Source organism: Leishmania major, chromosome 4 (genome assembly GCF_000002725.2).
Source record: "Leishmania major strain Friedlin complete genome, chromosome 4".
Taxonomy (NCBI): Eukaryota; Euglenozoa; class Kinetoplastea; order Trypanosomatida; family Trypanosomatidae; genus Leishmania; species Leishmania major.
The window spans coordinates 148744-171812 of NC_007245.2; the positions used below are offsets into that span (position 1 = coordinate 148744).

Consider the following 23069-nt stretch of genomic DNA (forward strand, 5'->3'; position numbering starts at 1 on the left):
TTACTGGTGTTCCTCCACGACCGGCGCCTTCGTCGCCTCATTGGCGGGCTGCAGGTACTTCTTGTAGACGTAGTACGTTCCGTACACCATGATCCCTGGCAGGACGAGTAGCAACGGAATAGCCCACCACCTGAGCTTCGAGGTGGTGTCGTTATCCTTGTCATCCGGTACCGGGCCTGGGCTCAGCGTGGCGTGCGGGATGCTCAGGAACAGGCGTCGCCACGCCACCTCTTGAGGCGGTGACCAAGGCAGCGCAGCGGACATGGTTGCATTCGCAGCGTGTAGGTCGACGCCGTTGCGCAGCGTAAAGTTCACGGTCAGCGAACTCAACGAAGCGGTGGCGACGGCGTCACGGCCGCGTGCTAAGGTGGCGAGAAGGGCCGGGCCGCTCGCATTGTCTCGCAGAAGCTGCACACCACGGTAGAGCAGGTCAGGCGCGGCCGACAGAGTCGAGGTGTTCACTGCGGCGTTATAGGCCACCGCATCCGCAATAATGCTGAGCACCAGCGCGTAGGTCGGCAGCAGCACCGGCTGCGGGTCTGCTGTTGCTTTATCCGTGAGGGCTGTTGAGGCCCTCTGTAGGCCGCCAAGAGTTCCTGCGGCGCGGTGACGCGCCTGCACCGCAGCCACGGCCACGGACTCGACGGCGTGCAACGAGGCGGCCGCCTTGGGCAGGGCCACAAGCCCCGACATGTGCAGCTGGACGACAACCACTGACGGGTCGATGCCAAGTGCGGCGGCCATCGCCTCTTGGAAGAGCGCTAGGGAGGCGGAGGTGCAGCCAAGGTAGGGCGAGCCGGAAGCAGCTGCCGCCGTTGCCGTGGCGGCGTTGGTGGTGGGACGGGCAAGCAGCTCCATTACCATGGAGATCTCTCGCATCCAGAGAAGCTGCGTCGTCACAGACGCCATCGTGGTGTTCGCGCTGGCGTTGCTGATCGACGGCCCCACGATGGAGCGGAGGTAGAGCGGCCATGGCGACAGATGCGTGACGGTCGTGGTGGTGCTGCTGCTGCTTGCACTGGCAGTGGCGATCACCACTTGCTGCTGCGCCTGCGCCTTGGGAGCGAGAGCAGCGGCCCGGGCGACATCAGCGCTGTAGAAGTGCGCGCCGTCAATGCTGAGACACACCACAATTGACTCGCCGTTGCTGCGCGAGGCTGCCGTAGCCGCGTCAGTCGCCCAGCCAAGAATGGACTGGCCGTTTAGCGGGGCTCCTGGAACATCCTTGTAGCGCGCCCACAACGCGGCCGTCTGGTTCACCCATGTCTCTTGCGACAGCACCGGGTTCATGCGCTCGAACTCCGCGACACCCTTGGCTGTCTGAGCCCCGCGCCACGCCACGACGGCGGCCGTGTCGGCAGTCGACCACACCCCGCCGTGCTGCAGGTTGATGAGGAAGATGGGCATCGCCAGCGGAGACGATGTGTTCACCGCGGACACGTTCCACGCATCTGCGCCAAACACCGTGGTGCCGTAGAACTGCGTAAAGTTCGCTGACACCGCCGCGGCACCGTCGCAGCGTGCGCCGTACCGGCTTGTGCGGACGAGGGCCACCGCTGCGGCCACCGTCGGCACGTCTGCCGCCGTTGTCGTCACGGTGGGGAGGCGACGCCCGCTCGCTGCACCCATGCCGTTGCCGACAAAGGCACTCGTCCACGCATACGTGTACGTTGGTGGCCGCGCCGCGTAGGTCACTACCTGCGGCGATGAGGTGATGCTGGCGTCCGCGCCGGGGCTCGAGTAGAGGTACTGCACACGCACCGTCGTGGCGGTGGCGTTGTCGGCGGACCACCCCAACAGACGCTGCGCCGGATCTGCTGCGGTGGTGCGGTTGCAGGAGAGGGACGTGATGGTGGGTGGCACGACGACAGCGGCGAGAGTACGCGGCGACGTCTGCCCTGCCGTGCCGGCCGCCTGGAAGCTGAGGCCACCATCAACGCTGTAGCAGAGTGCATACGACCGCAGCCGGCCAGCGTAGCGCGCGCTCGCGGTTGTGCTGTTGCCGTTGGTTGCTGCTGCTGGTACGACAGCGGCGGTATCCCACTCCACTCGGCTCACGTACGCGGCATCCACACGCAGCACGCCGCTCTGGGCGTTGCGCCACGGCGCCGTGAGCAGCAAGCCATCTGGGCCGCTGGCACTGGACGCCGACGCTGATACCAACGGCATACCTGTAACAGGGTCCCACGCCTCTGGCACCGCCGCACAGCCACCCGACCACGTCCACAGCCCGCTGCCGCCGCGGCGCGTCACCGTCTGCGCAGATGGAGGGGCGAAGGCGAACAACACCGGCGTGCCGCGCACGCGTACGGCCGTGCCGGTCACGGGGAGCTCGGCGTGGCTGCTTTGTGCGATGGCGACGACGTTGTCGCTGCTGTTCGAGACGGTTGCGCTGCTGACGGACACGACCGTCCAGTTACGCGAGACACGCAGCCGAAGTGGCGTTGCGGCGTAGGTGGCCGGAACGAGGTTACCTGGTGCACGTGCGTTGTTGTCGCTCAGCAGGCTCGACACGTAGGGCAGGTCTTGCCGGAGACACAGGGCGTAGAGCCCCTCGGGAGTGTAGCGCAGGCCTATCGGAAGCTGCATCGCCCGCGCCGGGGACGATGCAGCTTCGCCCGCCGCCGCCGTCGCGCCCCACACCGCAGGCTGCACGGTGGAGAGATCAAACAAGTAGAGCGTGTCCACCGCGATGGTGTCGTTGCACGCTGCCATGCTCAGCGGCACCACGCGCACGCGCACCCCGTCTCGCATACCGGCGCTGCACCGCCCCGGTGTCGTGGCGGCCAAGAGGCCGACGTCTGGCGGATGCACGTAGAGCTCTCGCTGCTGAGCGTCACCGTAGCACGTGAGGGACCAGGGCACCACCGTCACCGTCATGTTCGTAGAAATGTTTTGCAGACGGTTATCGAGGGAGAAGAGGAGCGGCTGTGGCTGCGGGCCGCCACCGAGGATGAGACCAGAGGGACTTGTTTCGGCAAACGGCGCGGCGTGCGAGGAGGCAAGCAGGTACAGTAGCCCGTTCACGGCGAAGGCATTGTCGCCCAAGAAGCCGGTCCATAGCATCGCCGTCGTCAGCTGACCGAGATCCGCTAGCACGTGCGCCTCCGTATGATTGGCTGCCGCAGTCCATGGCGGCAGGGTGCCGGGGTCGACATAGCGCGTGTCGAGAAGTTGGCGTGTCGTGCTGCTTTGGGTGTAGACACGCATCGCGTTCGTCGACGGCGTCGCCGTCGTGGTGGCGTCTGCCTCTTCACGAACATCCTTGCCTTTCTCGTCTTCCTCGGCGTTGAGAGTGACGCGCAGGGTGGGGGCCCACTCCTCCGTGAAGTGCGCAATGCCAACGAAGAGGTAGTGCAGCCCACCATCAACGGAGAAGCAGACAGAGCCGCGAGACTCGAGGGTGTAATGCGGGACGCTGTAGGTGTTGCCGCTCGGCAGCGCCGCGACGAGGGTCTTGCTCAGGCTGTCTGGCGGCGATAGCGATGACAGCTGCTGCTGCCCTTGTCCAGGCAGCGGCGAGACGGTGATTCTGTCGGCGCCAAAGTTCAGCTGCATACCTCCGTAGGAGGACACGTAGGGCGAGATGGCGCTGGCGGGGTCAGGTGACTGCGCGGACCGGTAGCACGGCTGCCCGACGTAGAAGCGGGTCAGCGAAAGCAGCGACAGTGCGGACGGACTCAGCTCCAGACGCTGGAGGAGTTCGTCCTCGGGGCTCGACGCGACCGTCACGGTGGTCTCAGCGCGTGCCGTCGACTTGAGCAGCACCGGTAGCAGCAGATCTTCCCTGGCACTACGGCGCAACACCACCTGCTCGATCAAGTCCGCCTGCATCGCTTCCGTAGGTGTCCACGCGTGCAACGAGACCCGGCTCACCTGCACGGATATCACGCGGTAGTACACTCCAGAAGCCACGAAGAATGCTGTAGTCGTGCCGCCGTCGTCCTCCGACACACCGCTTCCAAGCACCGCTGCCGCCGCGACGGCTGCCTCGGGGTTGCGGACGCACACGCGCAACCGCTGCGGCGTCACTGTGCCCGTGTGGTGCTTCGCCAAGGTCAGCACGTTCGAAACAGAGACGGTCAGCAGCGGAATGCCGTGCGAGTTGTAGCTGCAGTTGGTGGAGAGAAGCACTTGTGTGCCAGGCGGAAGATACATGTCGGCGTCCCTCATGCCAGAGCCGCCAACGCTACTCGGCGATGCCATCGCGGCCTCTGTAGAGGAGCCGATGGCCCGCCCTGCCTTGATGAGCGCGGTGAGGTCGACACTGCCGTAACTGTTCTCGGGCACGAGCAGGGTGTCTGTCAAAATCTGCGCCAGCAGGTTGCGCTGCGTCGTCTCCGTGTCGATGCGAAGGCGAGACGGGAGCACCCGCAGAGTGAGGCTTGTCTTGGCGTACGTGGCGCCGCCATCTGTCGAGACGCACGCAGCTATGCCGCCGGCGCCGCTCGTGGCTTCCTCCGACAACAGAATGTGCGTGCTCGGCACGAGAAAGACGCCGTTGTCGTCCTCGATGGGGAGGGGGTCGGTGTAGAGGCGCGTGTTTGCCAGCAGTTGCCGGGCGGCAACGCGGTGGTGGTAGTCCGCCATGTCGCTCAAGGTGGAGTTCACCATACCCGCTCCGCCGCCGCTGCTGACTCCACCTCGTGACCTGGAGGATGCCGGTGGTTCCATTGTCTCCTCGCAGCGCGCGCCAAACCGGAGCCGGTGGCCGCGCTCGATACCGTAGCCGTTCAGGTAGACCACCTGGCTGCTGTCCTGCGCGTAGAGAATGAGTGTCGTGTTGCCGCCGGCGCGCATGCCCGTCCCACGGTCTACCTCGGCGCTTGTTGTGGCTGCAACGCCCACCTTGTGCGCTGGGAACGGCGCCGTCGTGTTGCTCGCGTCGTCGGCCTTCACACGGAAGCCGGTCGGCATCGCGTGCGTGTACTGAAGCTGGAACATCGGGTGCACCGGCTCGCGCCACCGCTCTGGTCCCGTCTCGAGGCACATGATCCACGGCTGCGTGATGTTCGGGATGATCACCGGCACCGCGTCATCGCCATTGCCGCTCCCGCGCGTGCTCGGCACATACGGCATCGTCAGAACACCGGTGTGCAGCACATAGGGCCCGCGCACGACGTCTTCCGGCACGGCCTCCGCGTCGACGAAGCACGGATCCTCGTCGTTGTCCATCGGCTTCACGAACATGACACGTCGGTGATCTCCGCACGGCACCAAATCCTCCTCCACGCCCACGCCGCTGTTGTTGCTTCTCGTTGGCGCTGGAAGACACCACAGCGCGAGTGAAACCTGCCGGCCAGCTGTGCCGACAACGTTCACCATGTTCTCCTCGCCGGTGTTCCACTCCAGCGCCACCTTGCTAGGCGGCAGCGCCGTCAGCAGCACCACATCCTCACTTCCGTCCGCTGGGAAGTAGCTGTACGCCGTTGGGCGGCGCACGTGCGTCTTCACGATAAGCGAGATGGCCGGGGCGACGCGCCAGTCAAGGTGGTTCTGTGGCTGGAAGCACAGCACGTACGTCGCCGGGGCCGCCAGGGAGCGGATGAGGCTCTGGGGGAGGACAATGTAGTGTACGCTCGCGGGAAAGCTATCCTCGCTGTCCCTGTTGTCGTCTTCGTCGCCGAAGAGAGAAAACCCTGTGAAGGCGTCCTGCACGCGAATATCAGGCAGCTCCGCGCCGCCACTGCTCGTCGTCGCCACCATCGGTTGGCTGCACTGCGAGGCCGAGGCGTGGAAGCGCACGAGGCTGCGGTTCGTCAGCAGCGAGCCCGAGATAGGCAGTGCCCACTCCTGGCCCTGTTCCACTGTGACGCTGGTCGTGTGGTTCAGCGCGGAGACACTGTAGACCGCGTTGGTCAGCTGCACCTGCAGCCCGTGCAGTGAGAAGAACTGCAGCGCCGCCTCGATGCCCTCGTCAGCGGAGTCCAACGTCGGGTATAGTGTGCTCGCACACAGCTGGTAGATGCCGGGCACCGTGAGCCAGCGCGGCAGCAACACCGCCGAGCCGTTGACAGCGGAGAAGGAGGCGCTGCCGAAGGAGTGTAAGCCTTGGTGGATGTAGCTGTTCTTCAAGGCGTAGCAGGGAAGGTCTTTCGGGGCAAGGAACATATACAGTGGGCTGCCGATGGCTTGAACGACATCGACGATGGGCCCGGCCAGCTTCATTGCAAACCACCGCCCCCCGGTGGCGTGTTGCATTGGCAACGGCAGTACGGTGGTGATGTGGTTCTGGTGCTTGGGGCTGTCCTCGAGCACGAAGCCGTCGGTAGCCGGGATGACCAGGCGGTACGGTAGGCCCGTCGAGACGTACGGCGAGACTGCCTCGTCTTCGTTCGCTTCCCCGATGCGCACGCACCACTGGAAGCGATCCACGTACGTGCCGCTGCTGATGTTCGCGTCGGCGCCGACGCGAGCCGTTTCCGCCTGCCGCAGCGAGATGAACCAGCTCGAAAAAGACGTCTGCGGATCGACGTAGCGCGTGGACTCGGCGTAGAGCGGGCTCGTCACGCTGCCGTTTTCCACCGCGATCCGCATTGTGGTGGTTGTGCTGGACGGCAGGGCGGAGAGTTGCACCGGCGTCCGCCACAGATGACTGGAGGCGTTGCCGCAGTCGACGGCGGGCGTGAGCCACGTATTCGTGCCTTCAAGGCCAAAGCCTTCCACGATGAGATCCATGATGCCCGCGTACACCACCGTGGCGACCGACGACGGCGGCAAGGGGGAGCTGCTGCTGCTGCTGCTGCTGTTGTTGTTGTACGGCGGCATGTGCGCCGTCGCGCGTGCCAGCAGCGGTGCGTCGCTCGGCAAGTTGCGGATCGCCGTCACACGCGGTGGCTCCACGACAAGCTGGAAGTTCGTCGGAAATACAAGCGTTGCCGTCCCAGGGGCGTACAGGCACACATTCAGCGGCTTCCGTGCCCCGTCTGCCGCCGCCGTGCTGGCGCCGAAGAGGCGCTGCGCCGCCGAGCTGCTCAGGAGGTCGCTGTGCTTCAAGACGACAAACACGCGTGGCTGATGCGTACTGCCGGACTCGCTGCCGCCATCGCCCTGCGCGTCGTTGTCGGCCCCCATGGGAGCCCAGTAGCTGCTCGGCAGGTCGTACAGTGACACCACCGAGATGTTCAGCGCGCTCTGCTCCTTGACAAGGTTGTCGTGTCTGCCGATGCTGCTGATCGGCACACCGTGGCACAGCTGCGAGGAGAGGAACATCGTCATGTCAGGACGGATGCCGTAGCCGGTGAGGGGCAGGACCACGTCGCGGGCGCCCTCGGCGAGGCGGATGAGCGTTGCCCCAGTGGACGGAGGTGCCGCGGGGTTTGGTGGCACCGCTGCTGCCGAGGCGGGGATGGAGCTGTAGCGGCCCATGTAGAGAAGCTGTATGGGGCGGACGTCCAGCGTGGTGTTGACGAGGGGTGCGAAGAAACGGCGCTGCGGCACCAGCTCGCTGCTGCCGCCTGTCGTGTTGGTCGCGAACGGCAGGGGCACGGAGAGGCAGAGCTGCATGCGGCGTAACGAGTGCTGCGTGAAGAAGCCAAGTGGGACGACCATGCCCGCCCGCACCGCCTCGCTGTCCTCGCAGGCGGCATCGTCGTCGGCGCTGCTGTTGACGCCCGCTGCACGGGTGTGTTGACAGCTCTCTGGCGTCAGCAGCCCGAGCGCGCGCTGCGCGTAGAAGAGGTTTGCGTTGGCGCACTGCGCCGCCGTGTCGTCCGCCGTGCCGCTGCTCGGCAGCACGACCGAGAAGGCCACTTGAGCGCTGTGCAGCGTCGTCGTGGACCAAAGTCGCACGTCGAGGCCGTGCAGCCACAGCATGCCGGCAAAGCCTGCGTTCACGTTCAGATGCGTCGTCGACGCATCCGCTGCCTCGGCCGCCGCGACGGCTTCGCTTCTGGTGAAGGAGACGCTGGAGTCTATGAGGAAGCGGTCGACGCGCTGGCGGTGCACCGTGATCCTTAGCGCTGGCTGGCGCACTGGAAGGAAGGGGCTGAGCGCGCCATAGGAGATGCACACGTACCATGTCTGTTGCGTGGCGGCGGGGTCGTCGGTGCGAGTCGGGTGATGGCCCCAGAGGCCTGTGTGGTTCAGGTTCAGCTGCATGTACGCCACCGTCGCGGTGGCGGCTGCGGTGCCGCTTCCCTCTACGGTCATGGTGACAGTGCTTAGCGGCACCATCGTGTCGAGGTGCCGCGGCCACGTAGCCGCCGCCCTCGTCGGGTCGTCGAGCGGCAGTGGTTGGTGCCGGTTGCAGTCGTTGGGCTTTTGCGAGAGAAGTGCCAGCATGCCGCGCTCGGCGTGGTGGCCGTCAAGAAGGATGATCGGGGAGCTGTGCTGAGGGATGTGCAGGTGCACGGTGGATGGTAACGCGGTCGAGGACGACGACGCCGACATCGGGTCCGTGGAGTCGAAGGGGTGCTGGGTGCGCAGCAGGTAGTGCGCGCTGCGGTTGTGCGTCGCGGCGGCCGGTACAAGCGTCGCCCAAGGCGCCCCTGCAGCCGTGGTGGAGCCGCTGGCGCCGGCGGACCACGCCCGCTGCTGGCGCAGTCGACGCGGCGGCAACGCCCACATACCCTTGATGGACACAGGCGGTGGCACAAGGTGTGCCTTGAGCCCTGGGACGGCGGTGTAGGTGCGCACTGCAGCACCGGCTGGGCTGACAGACGTGCGGGCTGCGAGGCGCTCTGCAATGGAGAGAGAGAACGTTGTGGAGGCGCCACTGCTGCTGCTGCTGCTGCTGCTGATGCCGGGGTTGACAGAGGCTCCCCACAGCGCCAGGAGGCGTCGCGAGGCCGCGCCGATTTCCGCGACGTCGGACGTCAGCGTCGATGGCGGCTTGTGCACCGAAACGCACACGTAGTACTCCGCTGGATGCTGGAACTGAGCCAGGACGCTGGACACCTCGGAAGAGTTGTAGACGGGGTCGAGCGAGGCAAGACGCGCGGCATGGACGCTAGCGTGCTGGTAGCTGAAGACGCTGTACTGCAGGGACGCGTTGCCGCGCACACGTCCGCTGGCGGCGCGCAGCGGCGAAGAGGACTGCGTGTAGCGCTCACTGGAGACGTGCCGAACCTCGATCTCCGAGTCCAGGAGCTGGAACGGCACCTGCTCTCCCATGCAGTCGGCCGAGGAGGACAGTCGCACGTGGCTGACAACGGTGTCCACCTCGGGCGACAGCACTGTCGTGACTGTGCCGGCGGCAGAGGCGCCGCCGCTCCGACGAAGCACCAGCTGCACGGTGCCCGTCGCATGCTCGGCGATCGCAACGTCACGCTGCAGAGCACAGGCCGACGCTGCCGCGGATGGCGTGGTGGTGGCAACTTCGATGGCGGTCCCGCAGAACAGCGGCGGCAGCCACGCGGCGGTGCTGTTGGCCGCCGGCGAGCGCGACGGTGTGTTGATAAAGCCGTCCACTGTCACCTCTGTCACCTCGTACGTGATGGCCGTTGGCACGTAGTTACGCCCGTCTTGGGAGACGCACACGTAGCCGACCTCGCTGTGGTTGGTGTGTTGCACCGTAATCACGTTCGCGCGGACGCGTGCGATGCGTGACTGCTCTTTGTGGCCCGCACACGGCGCAACGGGCGAGCTCTCACCGGTGATGGCAATCGAGAGGAGATCGTCGACGGACATGCCGGGGGTCGTCTGCACTGGTGGCACAATCACCGTCCCATCCACCGCGCGCCGCGGGGCTGGGTAGGTGTAGTAGGCGGAGAGCGGGGCGAAGAAGAAGTGCAGGCCGTGCACGCTGGCGACGGGCGGGATGGTCGCGTTGGGGCCCTGCAGGGCGTAAATACCGGTGCTGCCTGCCGCCGCCACCACGTGCACGGCGCCGGAGAGGGCCTGCACGCGCTGGCCGAGCGGCAACCACGGGGAGCTGCTGTCGCTGTCCGAGGACCAGTCGGGATTACTCGTCGGAATTGGCGGCTGCGTCGTCGCCTCCGGGATGAGATCCTGCTTCGGGTCGATGTCGGAGGCGCGGTACTGGCACGTATAGGCCAGTACTCGCACCGCCTCGTTTGCTGGCATGCTGGCCGAGCTGCTACTGCAAGGGATGTAGTACCACAGCCCACCGGCGTCCACCGCGACGCAGCCCTTGACATTGGCCGGCTCTCCGGCGGCCCACAGGCGGTCAGCGAGGAGCGGGTCTAGTTCACGCACGCCGCTAAGGTAGAAACCTCCAGCGCCGTGGTCAATGAAGGAGACGCCAGCAAGGCTGACGGGGAGCGGCGATGAGGTGGAGTCGATGCTGCCGCTGCTGCCGCCTTCCGGCACCACTACGGTGTTCCTCGTGTCCTTCAAGTAGAGGCTCAGCAGGGAGCCGACGTAGTCGCTCTCGGCAATGCTCTGCATCGCTACTGCGCGCACGCGGCCGATCTTGCTGACCACCACCTGTCCACGCAGAACCTGCTCGCAGTGCTCCTCCATGGTCGCCGCCGTGACAGCTGAGCCCCCCTCGGTCTCCGTCGACGCGGACGGGAAGACGCGATAGCAGCTGTTCGTCAGGGCCAAGTGCGACCACCCGCTGAGGCAGTGCTCCGACGGGCTCGGCGTCGGCGACGTCGTCGAGGACGGGTTTGGCATCGGCGTCGGCGGCACACTTGGGAAGACGGAGCCGTCGTTCAGGTAGGAGCACAGGAAAGGCTGGGTGGAACGCGGGTCCAGGCCGACCCACATGCCAGCAGCTGATACTGGGGAAGTGGACGACGTGGATGCGTTGCCGCAGTCGCATTCGGTGGGCGGCGGAGGCGTGATGCCGACAACGCCGTAGCTCAGCGCGGGCTCGCCCTCGCTCCAGTTGGAGTAGTACAGATTGGTGCTCGTCGGCCACGCCGGACTGGACGGGCTTGCCGCGGCGTACTCGGAGGCGTTGAAGAGGTACTGGTCGGCGTACCAGCTGCCAATGAGGCCGGCGCCGCTGCTGTCGTGCATGAAGCTGCCACCAAGGAACACCGTTCGCGCGCTGTGTGTGACGCCGTTCATGGCCACCACCGAGGCCGCGTGGGCAGGTGCTTCGGCCATGCTGCTGCCATCGCACGTGCACGGAGTCGGCGGCGCCGCCATCGCGCTCAGCAGCGTGGACACGACCCATGTGTTCTCCTGCTGCGACATAATGCTTGCCAGCGACCCTTTCGGATTCACCGCAGCGCAGTGCTCCCGAGCGCCTTCAAAGTTCTTGCCGAGGCGGCCGCCCACTTCGCTGGCGTTAGCGAAAAGGCGGTAGCACACGGTGTTCGCGGCACCGTCACTTGTGTCGACGGAGGCCGGCAGCGCCGTCCAACCGCTCAGGCACGGCGGCGCGGGCTGCGGCGCTGCTGGTCTCTTGGCGTGGCTGCCACCTCGCTGGGGAAAGCCGGAGTTCGACTCACCTTCACTATTGCTGTCGGAGTTGCCCGAGGAGGAGGAGGTGCCGCGCGCATTGCCGCTGCCGCGGCTAGTGGGCGAGGTGGCAGGCGGGATGACGGTGAAGTCCGCCTTGAAGGCGCACGCGAACGCGTGCGCCGACGCTGCGGACGTCAGCAACGTCCACTGCCCACTCGCGCGCATCGCGATCAAACCTGAGTGCCTTTGCCAGTCCACATCAGCGGCGAAGTTCGTGTACGCCGCGCTGCCTGTGGAGGCGGCTGCTGCCGATGCTGCCTCCACCGCTGTCGTCTGCGCGAGCTGTTGCGGGAGGCCTCCTCGTGTGTGCGCTGCACGTGAGCTGTTCAACCAACTAGGGCTCCGTATCTCCTGCAGCTCAGCGCGGGTTCGCATCTTCTGTCGCTGATGTAGCGCGTTACCACCGCTGCTGCTCGCGTCGGCGTACCAGTGCACCACGCCGTAGCCGGCTGCGCCACCGAGTACGACGACGCCATCGTCTTCCGCTCCGGCGTTGTAAGCGTCCGAAAACAGACTTCTAAAGAACGCGTTCTCCGCTGCGGAGTGCACGGCGACTCCGTGTGGGGAGGCGTACGTGGCGTACGGCCACGGTGTGACGCCATCCCTGCTGAGAGGGGCGTCGCTGCCGCTCGAGAAGAGCGAGGTGCAGAGGGACTCGGCAGCGGAGTCAGGCACGGGCGTCCTGATGAATACACGAGCGCACAGGTGCGCCTCCGCAGCGCTGTCGGTGGTGTTGATGGGCATCGGCGGAGAATAAAGGGACCAGCCGTACGGGCATGACGCGACGGTGACTGCCCTGAATCCGTCGTCGGCGCGGGCCGGCTCAAAGACGCCCGGGGAGAGTGCCGCGACGACAACGAGAAGCGCAACAGTGAACACGGTCCATCGCGCCAGCGCACGGGATGTAGACGGCGATGGCGGCACACCAGCACGGGGCCTTGTAAAGGAACCAAACGCAGGCGTGTGCCGCGCCGCGGCGCTGCGTGCTTGGCCCATTCTTTTTCCTGAAAATCAGCGCTGCTTCGTTTCCATCCGCGATGTGCTGATGCGAGTTGGCGACGTTACCTACCGTCTCTCCCTTCCAGACTGTCACCGTGCTGGTTTGGAGTGGCGGGTGGGTGGGTCCGTTGACGCGGTGGCGGCGTAAGGGCGACAGCGATGAAGGAAAACCGCAAGAGACGCAGGCAGGCACAGGGATGGGGGGCGGGGGCGCGGGGCGGAGGGGAGGGACTACACGGGAACAGATCGATGGGGGAGGGGAGGGGAGAGTGAGCCACCACCACCACCACCACCACCACCACCACCACCACAACAACAACAAGAGTGGTGGCGAAGAAAAGCGAGCCTGAAGACAGAGACGTTACACCTCAGAGAGGGAGAGAAAGAGCGGCACACAGAGCGAGTGGTGCCGCAGCGGTGCACACACGTCTGCTTGCGTGTTACACACTCTGCCCCTCCCCCCCCCCCCACGCACCCCTTTTTTCCCCTCTCCGTGTGCCTTTGGTTGCTTGACGTTGTGCGGCCACGGAGCGCAGCTGCTTGCGCACGTGCGTGCGAGCGTGTCTGTGTAACGGTAACGGAGAGTGTAGTCGGTAGGATGGACCGTCTTTACCTTTAGTTATATATTTGTATGTCCCGGCCCTTGCTCCCCCCTCCCCCGACTGCGTGCGCGCAAGCGTGTGCTGCACGCGGCACAGATGGGAATGGATGACGCACGCACGCCCTTGCAGCCAGGGCGACCACGGACACGCCGGCAGAGCGACGCGTGTAGACAACCAAGGAATAACGGGAGGAGTCACCCCCCCTCCACCAAAAGAAAAGAAGAAAGGAATAATCCGCAAGCGGGGCGGCGGACACGTACGGTAGCAAAGTCAACGCGCAAGTCGGGAGGGGGAGCAGGAAGAGGGGTGGGGGAAGAGCGGGCTCGCGATGACGGCGGAGCTGAGCTGCCAGCTTCTACGGCGGGCTGCCGCTACTCCTTTCCTTTGCCGTGTGGTGTCGTGCTCGGTGCAACGTGGATGGCGGGGGCTTCCATACAAGGCACATCAAGCCCGCAGCCGAGGCACCACCGTTGCTGCTCCGCTTTATGTGGTCTCACTTTTTCCTTGTTGGACTCGAAGTGATCAGGATGAGCGCGGCACCGCCGACGAGAAGCAGGTCGATCGCCCCTCTCCATATACACACCAACACATACACGTCGATACACAGAGGTACTCAGACAGATGGACAGCAAGTGGATGCAGAGGAGACGAAGTGGGAAGAGAAGAGAGATGATGATCAGGGGCTCGACGTGGCAGAGAGGGAGAGACCGAGGGGTTCTCACCGCAGCGGAAACACAAACATACACACACACACACACACACACACACACCCATGGTGTAGAGGTTCCATGCGGCACGTGTGGCGAGAGATCGGAGAGCGATGAGAGATCCATCTCTCGCTTACCCCCTTTCTCTCTCCCGGACCTGCCTCCGACGCACTTCTTTCTAACACTCATCTCGCGCGCACATGTACACCACAAACTCTTGTGCAGGTGAGCGGACGGTTTCGTGTGTGGAGGCGCAGAGAGGGGGCGAGGGCAGGGCAGAGCGAGGACGGCGTATGTCTATGCGCAGACACACGGCAGGGGGGGGGGAGAGGCTGCACTGCCGTGCAACCTCTCCCCCCCACTCCACATGCCTTCACGCCGTGCTCGTTGTACGAGTATCGTTTTCGTTTTCAAACGAAGTATCTCGTCCTATCAACATACTTATCGGCGCATCATCTTCCGAGCTGGGGCTGCCGGTCTCGTCAGCACCACCACCAACGACGACTTGCGTGCCGTCCCGGAACATCCCCCACACTGCAACGCTCCACAGACGGTGCACATGAAGGAAAACGCAACGCCAGAGAGGATGGGAGGACGAAGGGAGGAAGCGGCTCGCGCACACACGCGCACACGCTCTGCGTCTGCGGTGATGCCAGGAGTGTGTCTTGCTGTGGCCAAGTGCGTTGCCAGCACAAATTCCGCCGCACTCAAACACGCAGGGGCACGTGAACCGATATCTATATTTAGATATCTATATATAGATAGATATGGAGAGGCGAGATGGACATGGCTGCAGCAGTGCACTAACGAACGAAGGCAGGCAGGACGACAGGCAGGCCCACGTAAGCCGTAAGGTTAGAGAAAGTGGGTACTTCAGAGGGCAAGAGAGGGTAGCCGAGAAAGAACAACAACGAAGACGAGGGTGGTGTTGTCCGTGAAGGCGGAAGGATGCAGAGCTCTCCGTGTCCCTATCGCTCCGACATCGACACACGCACACGGAGGGGATTGGGATGCGAGCAAGAATGATGAGGTAGCGAGATGCTCACGATGATGAAAACAGAAGAAGCGGGATGATGATGACCGCCTCCCCGCCTCCTCCTGAAGAGGGGACGAGTGGATGGCCCATCAACGATGCATGCATTATATCGTATCCCGAGAGGGACAGACCGATGCGGAGCACGCGAGAAGTGCATGCGCACGCTCATACACACACACACACACACACACACAGAAACAAGGCGAGCGGGGCATAGGACTGAGGGGAAGGAAACAAGAAAGAGGGGAGACCGTGAAAGCATGAGAGAGAGGGAGAGGGCTTTGTGAGCCAACACCGCCCTCGCCACGGCACACAGCGCATCATCATCATCATCATCGCAGCTGACGATCTCCACATGAGCGTGAGGACGAGCAAACACACAAAGAAAAGGCGAAGAGAGACGGCGTGAAATGGAGGCGGGCGGGTGGCGAAACTCGAGCGCAGCGGCGCTCAGCAGCACCATCGGTCGCACGCACTGCCACACACCGCTACACTACGGTGAAGAAAACAAGAATGACGACAGCAACATGAACACACACAGAGACACACGCATCAACGATGCATCAACGACGGCAGCAGCGCCACATTCCTTCACACCTCCTCCTCTGTTATGCAAGGGGCTGCGTTCCAGGCAGCATGTTCGGCAAGGCAGGCGGACGGGGGTGATGGATGCGTAGGCTCACGGTGAAGCACAGCGTGGCTCTGGTGTACGGGCTTGTGTGTGTGTGTGTGTGTGTGTGCCGGTTTAGCAGAAAAAAACAAAGGAAAGGGAAGGGAGGGGAGGGGATGGGGGGGGGGAGGTGTTGGTGGAAATCATTGTAGAGAGGAAGGCAGCGCAGGATGGATGGGGAGATGCACGCACGCACGCAGACAAGCAACACAGAAGAATTTATTCCCTTTTAGAGGCTCCGTAAGCAGGCAACGTGTACGAGCAAGTCGAAACAGTGCAGCAGCAACGACAATGATAACAACACACACACACACACACATGAGGGGGACGTCTACCAACCTCCCATCACCACCACGGCAGAAACGCACACACGCACACGTCTTTCACAGAAAGCATGCCCTTGAGCGTGTGAGCGGCAGCCCCGGAGAGGGAGAGAGGGAGAGCCGTCCTCTCGCAAAGAATAATAGTAAAGAAAGAAAACGCTATCGGGTACGGAGAGGACACCACCAGTGCACATATCGATATCCCCAACTACGAGGTGTCGCCACACGCGTGTCCCTCCCCACCTCTCAACACGAATGCGCAGGCTGTGCTGCGTGAGTTGATGCATGTGGCCGACTTGTAGCAAGAGCAACCAAGTAGCCACCTCTAATAACGTCTGCGCGGTGGCATCTCCTCCAGCTCCTCGTCCTTGCACGTCATCCACGGTGCACGGAGCAGTGCACGGGCCGTGCTGCGACGGTGCGGGTCGCGGTGAAAGCAGCAGCGCAGCAGGTCCAGCAGCTCCGCCGGTGTGCCATCTGGAACCCCAGGCGGGAGGTCGGCAACCGACTGCTCGATCTGCTTCATGAGGTGGTAGGCGTTGCCCCCCGACGCTGGCCACGGTGTGCGGCCAAAGACTTCGAGAACGAGGCACCCAAAAGACCAGATGTCTGCCGAGGCGGTGTAGCCGACCGGTGCTGGCGGTGGCGTGGCCTTGCTGCTGCTCCCGTGCCCGCCATCGTTGCCTTCAAAGGTCGAAGACGCTGGAGAGCTCGCGGTCGGCGTCGTCATGCACGGCGGCCCCGAGGCCTGAATGATCTCCGGTGCCATGAACATGGGCGTGCCGACCATCGTCTGCGCCACGCCGGTGGTGTCGAACCACTGATATTCCGCCATGGTCGTGAAGCGCGAGTCCGTCGCGGCGGTGCGCGTGGTGGCGATACTGCTGGTGCCCCCCTCGCTGTCAGCGGCGCCGTGGACGTTGTTCGTCAACACGATGCGCCGCGAGCACCCAAAGTCCGCCAGCTTCGCTACATCGGCTGCGCTGATGAGAACGTTATCGCCCTTCACATCCCGGTGAATGAAGTTGTTGCGGTGCAGGTAGGCGAGGCCTTTGAGCACATCGCGAAGGTATCGTCGAGCCACCCTCACTGGCAGCTGACCGCCAGGCGACCGGCGAACGACGCTGGAGATGGTGCCGCGGTTGCACAGCTCCATCACGATCTCCACCTGGACAGGAATGCGGGGAGCGGCGTTGCGCTGCGGCGACTGGCTTGCGGAGAAGACACCGTCGCAGACGGCGGCTTTGCCGTTGCCGACATAGTGACGACCGGCGCTGTCGTGCCGCCGCTTACCGACCTCTTCGCTGTCTCTCCCAGCTGCCGCCGTGCCGGAGAGGCCCTCGCCATTGTTGCTGCCGCCGTCACGGCACTGCTGCTGCTGCTGCTGCTGCTGGTGTAGTTCCAAGTATCGGTCCTGCACTGGCGTGACTTGGCAGCGCAGGCACGTCACGATGTTGTCGTGGTGCAGCTTCTCCATCATCTCCACCTCGCGTAGAAGCACGAGGAGCGCCTCCTGTTGGGAGGGCGACATGCACGCTGCGTCCGCGGCAGCGGCATCAGCAGCGCTTGTGGGGGCGCCGCTATTTTCAGTGTACCGAGCCTGCCTGCTGCTCTGGCCGTCGTTGTCATCGCCAGAGGTGTCGAGGTCGACCGGTATGGGAACGCCGACCTCTAGCACCTTCACCGCCACCGGGGTCTGCTTGCAGTCTTCCAGGACACCCTCGTACACCACGCCAGAGGTGCCGCGTCCAATGTAGCCGCGCATGCGCCACCGCACGCGCTTCTCCTGGAGCCTGTGAAAGGCCTCACGCCACTGCCGTGCGCTTAGCCGCTGCCGCTGCCGCTGCCGTTGTTGCTGCCGCTCTTCGTCCCTCTTTCGTTGCTGCTCCTGCGCACGCCAGCGCTCGATGGCGGTCGTCGGTGAGCCATCGCGGTTGGTGGCACCGGCGGCCGCCGCTCCCGTCGCACTCGCGCGGGCTGCGCGCGCGCGACTCAGCACCGCAGCAACATTGACGTTACCGCCGCCACCACCCGCACCGCTCTCCCGTCTCAAGTGATTACCGCGGAGCAGCTCAAGGGTTGACGGTTGAGCCAGCTGCTGCTGCGGCTCGTCCTCGTCTTCCGTCGTCGTGTTCGTGAGTGTTGTGCTGTAGCGACGGAGCGGACCGCGATGACGGCGGCCCTCGTCGTCTGTCTTGTCCTCGCTCGCCACGCTGTCTCTAGCATATCGGTGCGAGGTGGCAAAGACCGCCGTGCCACCTTGCCGACTAGCCGCCGTGGCACCCCCGTAGTTGTAGCGGTCTAGCGTGCCGCTCGCGCTGCCCATCATGTTGGCCGCCGACGTGTTCGACGCGCTCGGCACACTGCCGCATCGCACGCTGTCGACAGAGTCGTCGAGACCGTTCACAATATCTGAAGACACGCTCCGCTGCTGCCCGGAGGAGGCGCCGTGGCTCGGGTGTTCGATGAGGCGGATGCCCCGTTGCGCACTGCTGATCCCCGCTGCCGCTGCTTCGATTGCGGCGTTGGCTGGCCGCGGCGTCCGCGGCGTCATTGTGCCTGTGACGGCAGAGGAGGCTCTGCTCTCCGTGTACGCTGGCAGGGGCGACGCTGGCGGCAAGGTGGCTGTGATGGCCGTCATCGTTGTCTCCACGGAGGATCCCTCCCTGCTCAGGCTGGGGTGATGGATCAAGGTGGAGGTGCGGGAGCACTGCCCCGCTGCCGTCGTCGCCACGGCGCCGAATACCGGCGCTGCAGCAGTAGGGCTGGAGGAGGCGAGAGAGACGGAGCGGTTCGGGCTGGGTGAGGGGGCGCTGTCCACGTAGCCAACTCTGCCGCTAGCATTTGGTGTCGTGGCGTCCGCAGCGGTGGCAACGACCACGGCACCGCCGCCGCTGCTGCTGCTGCTGCTGCGAACCCGGCCCCCCACCGTGTAGCTGCGCGCGCGATAGTGACGGCGGTGTTGATCTTGCTGGTCAGACGCGGCGGCGGGTACTGCAGACGGTGAAAGACGAGGCGAGGTGCCGAGGTTCACAGTCGGCATACTGGAGAGGTGACCCCGCCACGCGGGCGTCGGCGGATGGCCCGGCTGCTGTTGTTGGTGCGGTTGCGGATGCAGCGCAACGGAGGCGCTGTCTGGATATGGAGGCGCACAGTCCTGGAGGCCATGCGTCGCGGTTGCGTGGCGGTGGCTGCTGTTCTTGCCGTTATAGATGCCGGCAGCAGTGTGGCAGCCGCTCATGCTGCTGCTGCGCAGGCCGCCGCTGTAGCCGCTCGCATGACTCCGCTGCGAGACGGCCTGTGCCCTCGACACGGAGGGATGGTGGTGCACACGCCCGTGATTGCCGGAGAAGCTGCTGCTTCGACGTGAAATCGCACCCGACGAGAAGGGTCGGCGATGCGCTGCCATAGCCTCCGCTGCCTGGTCGCCGTGCTTCATGCCGAGGACCACGGCACGGTCACGCATGTTCGGCGGCAGCAGCGCCTGTTTCATGTCGGACGGATGTATCGCCTTCACAAAGGTGTTGAAGTAACCAACGCCGTGCACCGTGGGCACACAGCTGCCTGAGGACGGACCGACGCTGCTGCTGCTGCCGCCGGCGCCACCCACCATGGACGACGACGAGGACCCCACATTTGTGGCCGCTGCCCCCGTGGTCTGCATGTTTATTGCCGGGGCGGCCGCGGCTGTTGTGCTATCCGATGCTGTGCCGTCCCCGCTGCGCCCATGCGTGTGGAGAATGTACGGGGTGTAACTAGACGAGTTCATAATCCGGGAGGAGCCACAGCTATTCGGGTTGTTGTTGCTGTTGGCCACGTCGTCGAACAACGGCGCTCGGTGTGCGCCGCCGGCCGTGACCGTGAGCGATGCGGACATGGCGTCGTGGTGGCGTGGGGTGAGCTTAGGCGAGACACATCCGCTAACAACAGGGAACGTGAAGGGCGACGACGCTGCTGCGCCTCCTGCGCCTGTTGGGGTGCCGGTCACTGTCGCGGTCGAGGTGGGTGACACTGCATCGCCAAGCGCGCCCGAGGCACTCCCGAAGCTGCCGTGGCGCTGGCGTGTATTGGGGGTCCGCCCTTCCGCGACACCTGTAGCAACACCGAGGTCGCGGCTCACGCCTATCGAGCTGTCGCGCTGCGCGTTCACAGGGCGACTGCCGGAGCGCGTCTTGCGAAGTGTGATGTGGATCGAGCGTGCTCGTCGATAGTGTTGACGCGGTTGCGCACCGCTACCACTAACGCTGTTGATGCGACCGCCTTCGACACCCGCCGTCTTTGGCGCTGCTGAGTGGGAGGTCTCACAACCTGTGATAGACGACGACGCCAGCTGCAGCAGCTGATATCGCTGGGGATGGAGGCAATGCAGATGTCTTCCATCTCCTCTGCTTGTTGGGACCATGTCTGCTATAGCAGCGTGCTCCGCCATGATGTACTGCGACACCCAAGTCCGTCCCTCTCGGCGACTGCGTATCGTCTACGCAAGGCGCCGGCCTGCTCCTGGACACCCTTCCAATTCGATGAATGCGTCGAGACGGAGGGGGGATGCAGAGAGGCTGTGCTGGCGGTGGCGGCTCTTGACGGTGATGTCCCGGTAGCGACGCAGATGCAAAATCCTTCGAGCGCTGAAAAAATACACCAACTCCCAGTCACAACACGCGCGCCTCGTCTGAGTCTGCTGCGCTCGTGTGTGCGTGTGTGTGGCGGTGGCGATGGCGGCGGAGACAGTGGTGAGAGAGGCGATGCCATACAGGGCACACAAACACACACGTACACGTAAAGCACCCATAACACAGCACGATATCCGGCTCCTTTAGTGGAAGAACGGGAGCCACCCAAATACGGTGCGACACGCGGGAGGTGTGTGTGTGTGTGTGTGTGTTGGTGGGTGGTGGGGGGAAGGGATGCACACCGACACGCACAGAGAGAGAGAGAGAGAAGAGAAAAGAACCCAGCCAATGAGCAGGCGATATGGAGGTGATGTGTGCAGCAGAGGCAGAGGCCGCTGACGACAAGAGGGAGCGGGGGAGGAGGGTTAGGGGGAGGTACTATGAGAGCCACACACACACACACACACACACACACACATACGCACACATTCGTGTACGCGCTCCCTGTCAAATGTCGAGCTCGAGATAGAGTCGCCAACGTTTCGTGAAGAATGAAACCGGAAACTACAGCAGCAGCAGTGGAAGCAGCATGAGGGAGAGAGGGCGCGAGAGCGCTGCGCGCGAGGTGACTCTGCGTGGTGGTGGTGAACGGGGGAGAGGTGGAAAAGTCGGTTGACCCGCCACACTATTCGGCGGTATCGATGACGAAGTAGGGGGTTGGGATATGGGATGCACCCCAGGTGTGTTGAGCAAGCACCTAGAGAGAGGGAGAGGCTCGAGGGTGGGAGGAGGAGAGACGCGCAAGCAGCGGTATAAGGGGCAAAGCAGGAGACACGGTTCTGTCGTGTCGCGATGCCTCCATCACGACACGTGCGCTCCGCACAAAGGACACTCGCCCAAGGGCACCGCCGAGCACCGGGGCAGGCGTGTGTGCGTGTGTGTCTATCTGACATGGCGGAAGAGACAATGGGGTGGCGGTGGCGGTATAGGGGACGACGTAGAGAAGCACGTCCATCGACCTGACGTTCCACCACATGTGGGACTTGCTCGCCCTTGTCGATGCCCCCTCTCCCCCTTCCGCCCCTCGCGCCACAATCCTCAACTGGCGAGCATGCACAGCAGCAGCTGCATCGTCGCTCTTTTTCGCCTGTGATGGTTGCTGTTGTTTACCTGGAGTCGGATCATCTCTCCTTGCTCGCCCCACTCTCACAATGGATGGGTGTCTCTCGGCCCAGACTACGCCTGCTTCAAGCACACAGGGCCGTCCAACCAGCCCGACAGAGGTGTGTGTGTGTGTGTGTGAAGACGGCGATGACCCAACAAGCAGAGAACAGAGGGAGCATGATGGGAGCTGGCGGCAACCCGCCGTCACTCTCGCCAACACCGCCCCCCTCCCCAGCAAGGAGGCACGCGGCCAACAAGAAACATAAAAAGAAGAAACGAAGGCGGCGAAGAGAGGAACAGGGAGGGAGACGCACACGCACACACACACACATACACACACACACGCACACACACACACATACACAGACAGACACCGAGGCGCCACTCAACAGAAGTGATCACAGCAAGGCAGGGGGTGTGCATGTGCCCGTGTATGCGTGGAGGAAGGCAGGCGGATGAGGAGAGTTGATGGGAGTGAGGGAGAGGACATGATGGGAGGAGTGGGAGAGGGGAGGGGAGGGGAGAGGAAACGCACGGCGTGGCGCTCATCAAAGCACGTGCATACACGCCATCCAGGTCCAACGAAACAAGAGGAGCCGTTAGCAGCAACAACACGAGCACATACGATGAACGGTGGGGCGGGGTGGGTGACACAGCGAGAGAGAGAGAGAGAGAGAGAGAGAGAGAGAGCGAGAGAGCGGGGGTACAGCCACGAAATGAGGCAAGATGTCAAGCAGAACACGTTCATGACATGCATACAAGGCGCGCGAGGGGTGTAGATACTGGATGAAGCTTTCTCCGTTGTTTTCGTTCGCTTGTGGGGCGCATAGCGAGTGTGCACCTAAGTTCAGCGGTACTGTGCGCACCCTGTTACATCTGTGTCCATCTGTGATGGCGCGCTCGTGTGTCCTTCGCTCCATGCGTTTCACGTCGACCTTCGATTCCTTCAAAGGGCGATTGCGGCAGTCATGTTGCCGTCGGAGAGTGAGACACACACCGATACACACACACACACACACACACACACACACATGTATATGTATATAAACACGGAGACAACACCAACGCATGTCCACTTCGACACACGACTGTCGAAGGGGGAGAGAGGAGAGAGGGACACAAGTGATAAGAGGACACGCGCAAGAGAAACAACGACAACGGGGGGGGAGCACAGCATGTGGTGACTATGAAAACCTGAAGAATCATCAGAATTACTGCTGCTGCTCTAGCAAGAATGATGTATGAGGTGGCTTGGTGGAGTGTGTGTGGGGGGGGCGGGGAGGCACAGATATGGGGTTGTGTTTGTATGCATGTGTGTGTGTGTGTGTGTGTGAGGTGGTGGTGGTGTGGACAAACGATGACGGCAATATCCACCCACCTACCTCCCGTCTACTCCCACCCCCAAAGCAGACGTGCACACATACCGACACACTCCACAGAAGCGGACGCAAGTGGCGCGCTGCTCCGTCTGCGTGTGTGTTCGGTGTGCCTGTGAGTTTGACATCTGTAAATAGTAGATACACTGGTATCGCACACAGACAAAAAAAACGGATAGGTGCGGCAACATGTGCGCTACACA

General features: G+C 63.7%; 2 protein-coding genes across 2 annotated transcripts; both read right to left on the reverse strand.

The window, feature by feature from the left end:
- LMJF_04_0430 (conserved hypothetical protein) lies at nucleotides 1-12375 on the reverse strand (the record flags this gene model as incomplete). The annotated part of the gene is made up of 1 exon (XM_883477.1): nucleotides 1-12375. One exon carries the CDS (start codon nucleotides 12373-12375, stop codon nucleotides 1-3), a length of 12375 nt encoding a protein of 4124 aa, XP_888570.1.
- Nucleotides 12376-16041: 3666 nt separating this feature from the next.
- On the reverse strand, nucleotides 16042-20145 carry LMJF_04_0440 (serine/threonine protein kinase-like protein; the record flags this gene model as incomplete). The annotated part of the gene is made up of 1 exon (XM_883479.1): nucleotides 16042-20145. The coding sequence occupies one exon, from the start codon at nucleotides 20143-20145 to the stop codon at nucleotides 16042-16044; it is 4104 nt and encodes a 1367-aa protein (XP_888572.1).
- Nucleotides 20146-23069: the final 2924 nt, after the last annotated feature.